Below are 12,492 nucleotides of genomic sequence, written 5' to 3'. Positions count from 1 at the left end.
CATGATGCAGGCTGACCTTCCTCCATCCTTGTCTTTAAAAAATCAGGTTGCAGACAGAAAACTGAAAGCGCTGCTGAATGGCTCGACACCAACTTGGGTCGATTCTCCTCTTCAGCCAGTTACTCAGACCTCAAGTCCCTGAACATCAGCATGGTAACGTACCATCTTTTTCTTATCTTTCCTTTCTACAGTTTTGTTGTTGTTGTTTGTTTGCTTGGTTTAGGTCAGGCACCAAAGCACTGGCGGTCTTGCATAATGTCCTCTGGTGTTGTGTTTTTGCTTTGTTCATCTTAGTTGGCAGCTCTGGGATCCCTAGCACCCGATCAGAAAGCAGAGCTACTGTTGGATCCATCCACCGATGCTCTAGACAATGTCACCGTGGTACAGGAGGTGTTGACCAGCATACTGACGTCTCCAGATGAGAAACAACTTGAGATGTTTTTTGAAACATTTGTGAAAGTCAGCAAAGTGGTGAGTAATGTTTGTAGGTAGGTCTTCAGAGTGACTAACCTTTATGAGCTGAACCGGATTTTAGATATTTAAACAAGCCAACAGCAACCCCTCCTTCCTCCACCCCTTCAGGAAAGTATAACCTACATCGAAAACGTGGCTGTCCGAGACACAATGCTGAATCTGACCATGACTGCCCTGGCTCCCAAACTTCCCCTATTTGAAACAAGCGACTATGAGCTGTGGTTCCAAACCAATCTGGTGGTCCTGCTGGCCAGCTTCAGTCCTACAGTGCTGGAAGTCATCCCTGCCAACATCACATGCGAATCTTACCAAGCAATGTGAGCAAACCAGCCCCCTTGGCTTTAATTTCTCAATCGTTCTGTAGAAATAAAAGTGGAGATTGAGCAATGTTGTTTGTTTTGACAGACTGGAAGGCATGAAGATAGCTTTGGCAGATCTTCCGTCAGGAGTTGGAGTAGAGCTAAATTCAAGTGTAGACACACTTCAACATTCACCACCAAAAGGTATGGCATCAGTAAAGCTGCTGGAATGCTTAGGCAGTGCCTGGGCGGTGAGAAAAGCCAACAAATTGTGACCACATGTATTTGAATATGTCAGCGTCATGAGAGTTGCCTCCCATCGACCAATATCTCTTGTCTTGGCTTCTCTCTTTAGCCTGCACGACTCCACCACCCACCACACCCCCCACAGTGCCCCCCACCATGCCATCCACCACACCGTCCCCAGTACCACCCACTGCACCACCGACCGTGTCCCCCACCGCTGTTGTAAGTACTTCATCTGGTGGCATTATGCCCAAGATAAGCTCTTCCTAATTCTTTTCTCTAATTTTTGCTTTGTCTCACCTCTCACCAGTGCGAGGAAACATTGATCGATGGTGAGTCGGAACAAAGATTGCTAAATGTTTTCAGTTTTAATAATATTGTGAGATGGCTATAAAGATCTGCCACTGATAACTTTTCTGGCCTTTTTTGCAGAGGAAAGGCTTTGTGCAGGTGTAGACAGGTGAGTTTCATTGTGGTGTCTACTGAGAAATGAGGTAAGATTTAAAACAGAGGTGTAAATGGACAACATGCTTTTGTGCCTTGCAGTGAACAACTTCAGACATCAGGCAGCGTCGCGGCTCAACTCTGCAACTTCAGCATTCCTGAATATGCCTGCTCTTCAGTAAGCCTTTCCTGAAGCGTGCAGCAGTATGACTGTTAATTGTAAAGAGACCTTTTTCTCTAACAGCACAAATCTGTCCGCTTCCCCCCCCAAGGTTGCGTCCTCTCTGTCCTCTGATGACCTCGTCACGCTGCTGACCTGCAAGGCATCAACGGTCATGAGCAACAGCACAGAGATGTGGAAGCTTTTCTTCCAGAAAGTCACTGGGGTTCTGGAGAATGCGCTGTCCGTGTACTCCAGTCAGGTCAGTAGCAGCCCTGCATTTTCCAGTACACAAGTGAAACACTGCCACAGGGCTCTGTTTTGACACGTGTGTGACATATGTGCCCTTTGCTTTCCCAGAACCTAAGCAACGGTCATGCTGTATCCAACATTCTGGATGCCATTGGACAGCTGACAATCAGCAACTTTAGCGCTTCACAGCTGACAAATGCCAGCTTCATTACAGCCTGGTTCCAGGAGCGTCTGAGACCGTTTTTGCCATCTGTCTCTGTGGAGTTTCTATCCTGCTTGAGTACCAAGAACTTCAGCTGTGACTCCTACCAAGCAGCGTAAGTAACCTCAATGCTGTGGAAGTGCTGAAGTGGTGCTTAGGAGAGAGAAGTCTGGCAATCCATAATGGCCACCATTCTTTGCCTATTTAGGGTGCTGGGTCTCAGCCGTCAATCATCGCTCATGGCAATGGAGACAAAACAGGACGTCTTCAATGCTTTCATCAAACCCTTCCTCTCAAGAGCTGACCGAACAGGTAAGCCCTGTCACTGTCAAGCTTCATCACCCATCTTGTTGTAGTTGCCAGGGTATCTTTTAACGTCTGAGGTTGTGGCAAATTTTGCAGCTTGCTTACAATTGCACTGTTTCTGTTGAATTTTCCAATGCTCTTGGTTCACTGCAGATGCTGCCTGTCTTTCCAAAATGACGAGCAGCGCTGAATGGCTTGAGAAGAACTTTGGCCTGTTCTCTGGCTATGCTACTGTGGAGTTTTTAGAAGCCCTGAATGTGAATTTCTCCAGTGTGCGTACCTGATGCCTTTCTCCAGTTGTCCATGTGATCTGTCATGATGAATCTTCTCTCTTTTTCAAGTGAAGGGCTTCACCTGCGCTAACTTCTGCTCTCTATTTTGTCCTTCAGTTGGGATCGCTGTCACTGCTGAACCCTACTCAAGTAGCTGAAATCACCCTGAGCTCTGGAGCGCTAAACAACACTGATCAGATCGTGGTTGTGTTTGACCGGCTGGAGAAAGGCGACGCTTTCCTGAACATGAAGGAATTTCTGACAGAACTAAATGCAGCTCCAGAGGCAAGTCAATCTGCTGAAATGTGTGGCATAGACCGTGTGGATGCCCCAGAGAAAGGTGTAGAATAGGAGGCTTTCTTGCGGTGCCACTCACACTCCTGTTGTTGTGTCTCTACAGATTCCTGTCATCAGCCCTGCTGTGAGTGACGTGATGATGAACCGCACCTTCGCAATCATTGAAGGCTATTTCCGGAAATTTGAGACTCACGATTGGGTGGTGTGGTTCACCGTGAATCTCGTTCCCATCCTCCCCAGTTTCACCACAGAAATGCTGGTTAAGGTCACAGCTTCAGTCAACTGCACCGACTACCGTGTGATGTGAGTTTCTAACTTCAGAGTGAGAATGTTTTTCAGCCTGCACCAGGATCTCCACCTCATGACCCCTCTTTGGCTTTGTGTTGCAGAGTTAAGGGATTGGGAATCAATTTCCAGAGAATGACATTTACCAGGAGGCAGGAGATAACCAATGTTCTGGTCGAGCACCTAAAGACAACTGCTGCCAAATTCAGCATGCCAGGTAAACCTTCCAGAACACCTTTTTCCAGCATCTCCTTGTTGCTGGAAGGGAATGGGTTGCAATATAAATATTTTTTCTTAGACAACAGGCCAGGGTGTGTGTTGTGTCCCCTGTTGTGTGCATGATGCAGGCTGACCTTCCTCCATCCTTGTCTTTAAAAAATCAGGTTGCAGACAGAAAACTGAAAGCGCTGCTGAATGGCTCGACACCAACTTGGGTCGATTCTCCTCTTTAGCCAGTTACTCAGACCTCAAGTCCCTGAACATTAGCATGGTAACGTACCATCTTTTTCTTATCTTTCCTTTCTACAGTTTTGTTGTTGTTGTTTGTTTGCTTGGTTTAGGTCAGGCACCAAAGCACTGGCGGTCTTGCATAATGTCCTCTGGTGTTGTGTTTTTGCTTTGTTCATCTTAGTTGGCAGCTCTGGGATCCCTAGCACCCGATCAGAAAGCAGAGCTACTGCTGGATCCATCCACCGATGCTCTAGACAATGTCACCGTGGTACAGGAGGTGTTGACCAGCATACTGACGTCTCCAGATGAGAAACAACTTGAGATGTTTTTTGAAACATTTGTGAAAGTCAGCAAAGTGGTGAGTAATGTTTGTAGGTAGGTCTTCAGAGTGACTAACCTTTATGAGCTGAACCGGATTTTAGATATTTAAACAAGCCAACAGCAACCCATCCTTCCTCCACCCCTTCAGGAAAGTATAACCTACATCGAAAATGTGGCTGTCCGAGACACAATGCTGAATCTGACCATGACTGCCCTGGCTCCCAAACTTCCCCTATTTGAAACAAGCGACTATGAGCTGTGGTTCCAAACCAATCTGGTGGTCCTGCTGGCCAGCTTCAGTCCTACAGTGCTGGAAGTCATCCCTGCCAACATCACATGCGAATCTTACCAAGCAATGTGAGCAAACCAGCCCCCTTGGCTTTAATTTCTCAATCGTTCTGTAGAAATAAAAGTGGAGATTGAGCAATGTTGTTTGTTTTGACAGACTGGAAGGCATGAAGATAGCTTTGGCAGATCTTCCGTCAGGAGTTGGAGTAGAGCTAAATTCAAGTGTAGACAAACTTCAACATTCACCACCAAAAGGTATGGCATCAGTAAAGCTGCTGGAATACTTAGGCAGTGCCTGGGCGGTGAGAAAAGCCAACAAATTGTGACCACATGTATTTGAATATGTCAGCGTCATGAGAGTTGCCTCCTATTGACCAATATCTCTTGTCTTGGCTTCTCTCTTTAGCCTGCATGACTGCACCACCCACCACACCCCCCACAGTGCCCCCCACCATGCCATACACTTTGACACCAACTGCTCCAAACACTGGGCCACCGATTGCTCAACCCACTGCAACCCCCACTATGCCATCCACCACACCATCCACGGTACCACCCACTGCACCACCCACAACCCTCACAGTACTCCCCACACTGACATACACCATGCTACCCACTTCTCCAAACACTGTGCCACCCATTGTTCCACCCACTGCACCACCCACCACACCCCCTACAGCAGCCCCCACGCTGCCATACACAATGCCAAACACTGCTCCAAACACTGCGCCACCTATTGCTTCACCTACTGCAACCCCCACCATGCTATCCACCACACCTATTACAGTACCACCCACTGCACCACCCACCACAGTACCCCCCACGGTGCCATACACCATGCCACCCACTGCTCTAAACACTGCGACAGCTATTGCTCCACCCACTGCTTCTCCCACCATGTCATCCACTACACTATCCACGGTAGCACCACCCACCACACCACCTACAGCACCCCCCACGCTTCCATACACCATGCCACCCACTGCTCTAAACACTGCGACAGTTATTGCTCCACCCACTGCATCTCCCACCATGCCATCCACTACACTATCCACAGTAGCACCCACTGCACCACCCACCACACCCCCCACAGTTCCCTCCACACTGCCATACACCATGCCACCCACTTCTTCAAACACTGTGCCACCAATATCTCCACCCACTGCAACCCCCACTATGCCATCCACAGTACCACCCACTGCACCACCCACCACACCTCCTACAGCACCCCCCACGCTTCCATACACCATGCCACCCACTTCTCCAAACACTGCGCCACCTATTGCTTCACCTACTGCAACCCCCACCATGCCATCCACCACACCTACTACAATACCACCCACTGCACCACCCACCACACCCCCCACAGTACCCCCCACGCTGCCATACACCATGCCACCCACTGCTCTAAACACTGCGACAGCTATTGCTACACCCACTGCATCTCCCACCATGCCATCCACTACATTATCCACAGTAGCACCCACTGCACCACCCACCACACCCCCCACAGTTCCCTCCACACTGCCATACACCATGCCACCCACTTTTCCAAACACTGTGCCACCAATATCTCCATCCACTGCAACCCCCACTATGCCATCCACCACACCATTTACAGTACCACCCACCACAGCCCCTACAGCACCCCCCACGCTTCCATACACCATGCCACCCACTGCTCTAAACACTGTGACAGTTATTGCTCCACTCACTGCATCTCCCACCATGCCATCCACTGCACCATCCACAGTAGCACCCCCCACAGTTCTCTCCACACTGCCATACACCATGCCACCCACTTCTCCAAACACTGTGCCACCGATATCTCCACCCACTGCAACCCCCACTATGCCATCCACCACACCATCCACAGTATCACAGACTGCACCAGCCACCACACCCCACACAGTACCCCCCACACTGCCATACACCGTGCCACCCACTTCTCCAAACACTGTGCCATCTATTTCTCCAACCACTGCACCACCCACCACATCTTCTACAGAACCCCCCATGCTGCCATACACCATGCCACCCACTGCTCTAAACACTGCGACAGCTATTGCTCCACCCACTGCTTCTCCCACTATGCCATCCATTACACCATCCACAGTACCACCTACTGCACCACCCACCACAGCTCCCACAGTACCCCCCACGCTGCCATACACCGTGCCACCCACTTCTCCAAACACTGTGCCACCTATTGCTCCAACCACTGCACCACCCACCACATCTTCTACAGTACCCCCCACGCTGCCATACACCATGCCACCCACTGCTCTAAACACTGCAACAGTTATTGCCCCACCCACTTCATCTCCCACCATGGCATCCACTACACTATCCATGGTAGCACCCACTGCACCACCCACCACACCCCCTACAGCGCCCCCTACGCTGCCATACACCATGCCACCCACTGCTCTAAACACTGCGACAGCTATTGCTCCACCCACTGCATCTCCCACCATGCCATCCATTACACCATCCACAGTAGCAGCCACTGCACCACCCACCACACTGCCATACAGTATGCCACCCACTGCTAAAAACACTGTGCCACCTATTGCTCCACCCACTGCAACCCCCACCTTGCCATCCACCACACCATCCACAGTACCACCCACTGCAACAACTACCACACTCTCCACAGTGCCCCCCACCTTGCCATCCACCACACCATCCACAGTACCACCCACTGCACCACCGACCGTGTCCCCCACCGCTGTTGTAAGTACTTCATCTGTTGGCATTCTGTTTGAGTCAGGATAAGCCCAAGATAAGCTCTTCCTAATTCTTTTCTCTAATTTTTGCTTTGTCTCACCTCTCACCAGTGCGAGGAAACATTGATCGATGGTGAGTCGGAACAAAGATTGCTAAATGTTTTCAGTTTTAATAATATTGTGAGATGGCTATAAAGATCTGCCACTGATAACTTTTCTGACCTTTTTTGCAGAGGAAAGGCTTTGTGCAGGTGTAGACAGGTGAGTTTCATTGTGGTGTCTACTGAGAAATGAGGTAAGATTTAAAACAGAGGTGTAAATGGACAACATGCTTTTGTGCCTTGCAGTGAACAACTTCAGACATCAGGCAGCGTCGCGGCTCAACTCTGCAACTTCAGCATTCCTGAATATGCCTGCTCTTCAGTAAGCCTTTCCTGAAGCGTGCAGCAGTATGACTGTTAATTGTAAAGAGACCTTTTTCTCTAACAGCACAAATCTGTCCGCTTCCCCCCCCAAGGTTGCGTCCTCTCTGTCCTCTGATGACCTCGTCACGCTGCTGACCTGCAAGGCATCAACGGTCATGAGCAACAGCACAGAGATGTGGAAGCTTTTCTTCCAGAAAGTCACTGGGGTTCTGGAGAATGCGCTGTCCGTGTACTCTAGTCAGGTCAGTAGCAGCCCTGCATTTTCCAGTACACAAGTGAAACACTGCCACAGGGCTCTGTTTTGACATGTGTGTGACATATGTGCCCTTTGCTTTCCCAGAACCTAAGCAACGGTCATGCTGTATCCAACATTCTGGATGCCATTGGACAGCTGACAATCAGCAACTTTAGCGCTTCACAGCTGACAAATGCCAGCTTCATTACAGCCTGGTTCCAGGAGCGTCTGAGACCGTTTTTGCCATCTGTCTCTGTGGAGTTTCTATCCTGCTTGAGTACCAAGAACTTCAGCTGTGACTCCTACCAAGCAGCGTAAGTAACCTCAATGCTGTGGAAGTGCTGAAGGGGTGCTTAGGAGAGAGAAGTCTGGCAATCCATAATGGCCACCATTCTTTGCCTATTTAGGGTGCTGGGTCTCAGCCGTCAATCATCGCTCATGGCAATGGAGACAAAACAGGACGTCTTCAATGCTTTCATCAAACCCTTCCTCTCAAGAGCTGACCGAACAGGTAAGCCCTGTCACTGTCAAGCTTCATCACCCATCTTGTTGTAGTTGCCAGGGTATCTTTTAACGTCTGAGGTTGTGGCAAATTTTGCAGCTTGCTTACAATTGCACTGTTTCTGTTGAATTTTCCAATGCTCTTGGTTCACTGCAGATGCTGCCTGTCTTTCCAAAATGACGAGCAGCGCTGAATGGCTTGAGAAGAACTTTGGCCTGTTCTCTGGCTATGCTACTGTGGAGTTTTTAGAAGCCCTGAATGTCAATTTCTCCAGTGTGCGTACCTGATGCCTTTCTCCAGTTGTCCATGTGATCTGTCATGATGAATCTTCTGTCTTTTTCAAGTGAAGGGCTTCACCTGCGCTAACTTCTGCTCTCTATCTTGTCCTTCAGTTGGGATCGCTGTCACTGCTGAACCCTACTCAAGTAGCTGAAATCACCCTGAGCTCTGGAGCGCTAAACAACACTGATCAGATCGTGGTTGTGTTTGACCGGCTGGAGAAAGGCGACGCTTTCCTGAACATGAAGGAATTTCTGACAGAACTAAATGCAGCTCCAGAGGCAAGTCAATCTGCTGAAATGTGTGGCATAGACCGTGTGGATGCCCCAGAGAAAGGTGTAGAATAGGAGGCTTTCTTGCGGTGCCACTCACACTCCTGTTGTTGTGTCTCTACAGATTCCTGTCATCAGCCCTGCTGTGAGTGACGTGATGATGAACCGCACCTTCGCAATCATTGAAGGCTATTTCCGGAAATTTGAGACTCACGATTGGGTGGTGTGGTTCACCGTGAATCTCGTTCCCATCCTCCCCAGTTTCACCACAGAAATGCTGGTTAAGGTCACAGCTTCAGTCAACTGCACCGACTACCGTGTGATGTGAGTGATATTTGTAAATGTTTCTGTAGCTCTTTAAAATATTCCTCCGTCAGTCAGTGAATTTTTTTATGCACATTCACATTCATGGCTTCACAATAGTTGCTATTACTTATCAGTGAATAATTTAAAGTACATCTCTCAAAGGTTGAAGTCCTATCTTTATATTTTTTTATCTTGGACTGATTAAATGCATATATATTTTTGCAAATCCTTTAAAACTCTAAAACTGTCCAGAAGATGTTGATTTTGCTTTGTGTGTTTATTTCAATGCAATGAACAGTACACATCTTGTTAATCTCATGTCATTTACAGTGTTAAAGGTCTTAGTAAGGTTTATTCTCAAATGCCTGTCCAAAGAAGAAAGGAAATTGCTGCAGGTCTAGTGGCACACCTTAAACAAATTGTCTACCAGATCAATCAGCCAGGTATTTCCACTTGTATTATTAAAACAATAAATCAAGATCTCTGCTTACATTAATAATATTATTAACAATTGAGTTATCTTGACAAGTTACTCTATGAAAAATGTAATTTAATGAGCTATAAAACTGTATCTATAATCTGCAGCCTGCAAACAGGGCATCACAAATGATTCTGACTGGCTGCAAATGAACCTTGGTCAGTTCTTCAACTATGTGCCTTATTCGGACCTAGCCGCATTCAACATCTCATCGGTAAAGTTAAAATCACACTCTTGCAAATGGTCTTGGATTCAGTCAGCACAGACAGGCCAATAGTGTCTCCTTCTCTGTGCAGGAAGCCGTGTTTGGCTCTCTAACTGATGAACAGAAGGTTGAGCGTATCCTGATCCCGGGTCTCCTGGAGGACGAAACCTCTGTCAGACAACTCTTTGCATCTGTTGTAAACTCTCAAAACCAGTTAAAACAGTTCTTCATCACATTCACTAGCATGTCTGCACAGGTGAGAATGTTTTTGGTGTTGAATTTAGCTGTAATGTTTTTTTTTTTTTTTGCTTGTTTTGACTTTTCACCGTATCTTTTCTATTTTGTTTTCCAGAGGAACGTCTTTAGTGTCAGCACTACTGTGAGCAGCGTCATTCTGAACATGACACTGGTGGCCCTGGAGGACAGATTCCAAAACTTCTTTCCGCAGACATTTGCTGATTGGTTCCAGACTTACCTTCGCATTTTCCTCCCTGGGATCGGGCCAAACACCCTCTCTGTCATCCCCTTGACCATCAACTGCGATTCTTACACAGAAATGTGAGAACTACCTGATTTGCCGAAATGTCTCTGTGATGAAGTATTCTCTCAAACAAAGAAAGTCTTCTAGTTGCTTCCTATGGTAGCCACCTTTACCCAAAGTAGTCTACAATGGATGAATAATGCTCGTGCGTGCTATTTGCTGTCAAGTGCAATGATTCCCCTCATTCATTAAGCATTTCAGATATGATTTTCTCCTTGAAAAACACACAGTAGTTGTTAACAATAAACCGTCACATTCAGTCTATCAGTGTCTAGTTATTAACAATAAACCGTCACATTCAGTCTATCAGTGTCTAGTTATTAACAATAAACCGTCACATTCAGTCTATCAGTGCCTAGTTATTAACAATAAACCATCACATTCAGTCTATCAGTGTCTAGTTATTAACAATAAACCGTCACATTCAGTCTATCAGTGCCTAGTTATTAACAATAAACCGTCACATTCAGTCTATCAGTGTCTAGTTATTAACAATAAACCGTCACATTCAGTCTATCAGTGCCTAGTTATTAACAATAAACCGTCACATTCAGTCTATCAGTGCCTAGTTATTAACAATAAACCGTCACATTCAGTCTATAAGTGTCTAGTTATTAACAATAAACCGTCACATTCAGTCTATCAGTGCCCAGTTATTAACAATAAACCGTCACATTCAGTCTATCAGTGCCTAGTTATTAACAATAAACCATCACATTCAGTCTATCAGTGCCCAGTTATTAACAATAAACCGTCACATTCAGTCTATCAGTGCCTAGTTATTAACAATAAACCGTCACATTCAGTCTATCAGTGCCTAGTTATTAACAATAAATCGTCACATTCAGTCTATCAGTGCCTAGTTATTAACAATAAATCGTCACATTCAGTCTATCAGTGCCTAGTTATTAACAATAAATCGTCACATTCAGTCTATCAGTGCCTAGTTATTAACAATAAACCGTCACATTCAGTCTATCAGTGCCTAGTTATTAACAATAAACCGTCACATTCAGTCTATCAGTGCCTAGTTATTAACAATAAATCGTCACATTCAGTCTATCAGTGCCTAGTTATTAACAATAAACCGTCACATTCAGTCTATCAGTGCCTAGTTATTAACAATAAATCGTCACATTCAGTCTATCAGTGCCTAGTTATTAACAATAAACCGTCACATTCAGTCTATCAGTGCCTAGTTATTAACAATAAACCGTCACATTCAGTCTATCAGTGCCTAGTTATTAACAATAAATCGTCACATTCAGTCTATCAGTGCCTAGTTATTAACAATAAATCGTCACATTCAGTCTATCAGTGCCTAGTTATTAACAATAAATCGTCACATTCAGTCTATCAGTGCCTAGTTATTAACAATAAACCGTCACATTCAGTCTATCAGTGCCTAGTTATTAACAATAAACCGTCACATTCAGTCTATCAGTGCCTAGTTATTAACAATAAATCGTCACATTCAGTCTATCAGTGCCCAGTTATTAACAATAAATCGTCACATTCAGTCTATCAGTGCCTAGTTATTAACAATAAACCGTCACATTCAGTCTATCAGTGCCTAGTTATTAACAATAAACCGTCACATTCAGTCTATCAGTGCCTAGTTATTAACAATAAACCGTCACATTCAGTCTATCAGTGCCCAGTTATTAACAATAAACCGTCACATTCAGTCTATCAGTGCCTAGTTATTAACAATAAATCGTCACATTCAGTCTATCAGTGCCTAGTTATTACGAACAAACGAAAAAACGAAAACTAAAATGTAAAATAATTGTCATTAACTGAAATAAAAACAAAAACGAGAGTTTTTTCAAAAACTAGAACTAACTGAAAATGTATTGTACTGAAAAAAAACAGCTTAAACCAGCCTAGGCTGGTTAGCTGGTTTTAGCTTGTCAACCAGGCTGGTTTTAGAGGGGTTTTGGCCATTTCCAGGCTGGTTTTCAGCCATTTCCAGCCTGGTCTTAGCTGGTCAGGCAGGGAGATGACCAGCTAAAACCAGCTTAACCAGCCTAGCCAGGCTGGGAGCCCAGCCAAAACCAGCTATGTCCAGCGTAAACCAGGCTGGTCAAGCTGGTTTTAACTCGATTTAGCCGGTCAGTTTCCAGCCTGACCAGCTAAAACCAGGCTGGAAATGGCCAAAACCCCTCTAAAACCATCCTGGTCGACCAGCTAAAACCAGCCAACCAGCCTAGGCTGGTTTAAG

At 46.2% G+C, this 12,492-nt stretch overlaps 1 protein-coding gene across 1 annotated transcript in view; it reads left to right on the top strand.

Annotated features, from left to right (window-relative positions):
* The window catches only part of LOC100330916 (uncharacterized), a 109,972-nt gene that overhangs the window by 76,879 nt on the left and 20,601 nt on the right, over positions 1 to 12,492 (top strand). Inside the window, 24 exon segments of the mRNA NM_001442874.1 lie at positions 1,984 to 2,192; positions 2,286 to 2,389; positions 2,537 to 2,655; positions 2,773 to 2,940; positions 3,056 to 3,255; positions 3,342 to 3,454; positions 3,621 to 3,727; positions 3,869 to 4,045; positions 4,157 to 4,365; positions 4,454 to 4,551; positions 4,703 to 7,032; positions 7,137 to 7,158; positions 7,259 to 7,286; positions 7,373 to 7,448; positions 7,543 to 7,692; positions 7,791 to 7,999; positions 8,093 to 8,196; positions 8,344 to 8,462; positions 8,580 to 8,747; positions 8,863 to 9,062; positions 9,375 to 9,487; positions 9,630 to 9,736; positions 9,819 to 9,983; positions 10,080 to 10,285. Of these exon segments, the coding sequence (NP_001429803.1) occupies positions 1,984 to 2,192; positions 2,286 to 2,389; positions 2,537 to 2,655; positions 2,773 to 2,940; positions 3,056 to 3,255; positions 3,342 to 3,454; positions 3,621 to 3,727; positions 3,869 to 4,045; positions 4,157 to 4,365; positions 4,454 to 4,551; positions 4,703 to 7,032; positions 7,137 to 7,158; positions 7,259 to 7,286; positions 7,373 to 7,448; positions 7,543 to 7,692; positions 7,791 to 7,999; positions 8,093 to 8,196; positions 8,344 to 8,462; positions 8,580 to 8,747; positions 8,863 to 9,062; positions 9,375 to 9,487; positions 9,630 to 9,736; positions 9,819 to 9,983; positions 10,080 to 10,285 (5,501 nt within the window).

Source organism: Danio rerio, chromosome 1 (assembly GCF_052040795.2).
Source record: "Danio rerio strain M-AB ecotype USA chromosome 1, GRCz13ab, whole genome shotgun sequence".
In the NCBI taxonomy this organism is placed as follows: Eukaryota; Metazoa; Chordata; class Actinopteri; order Cypriniformes; family Danionidae; genus Danio; species Danio rerio.
This window is presented reverse-complemented; position numbering and strand designations above follow the sequence as displayed.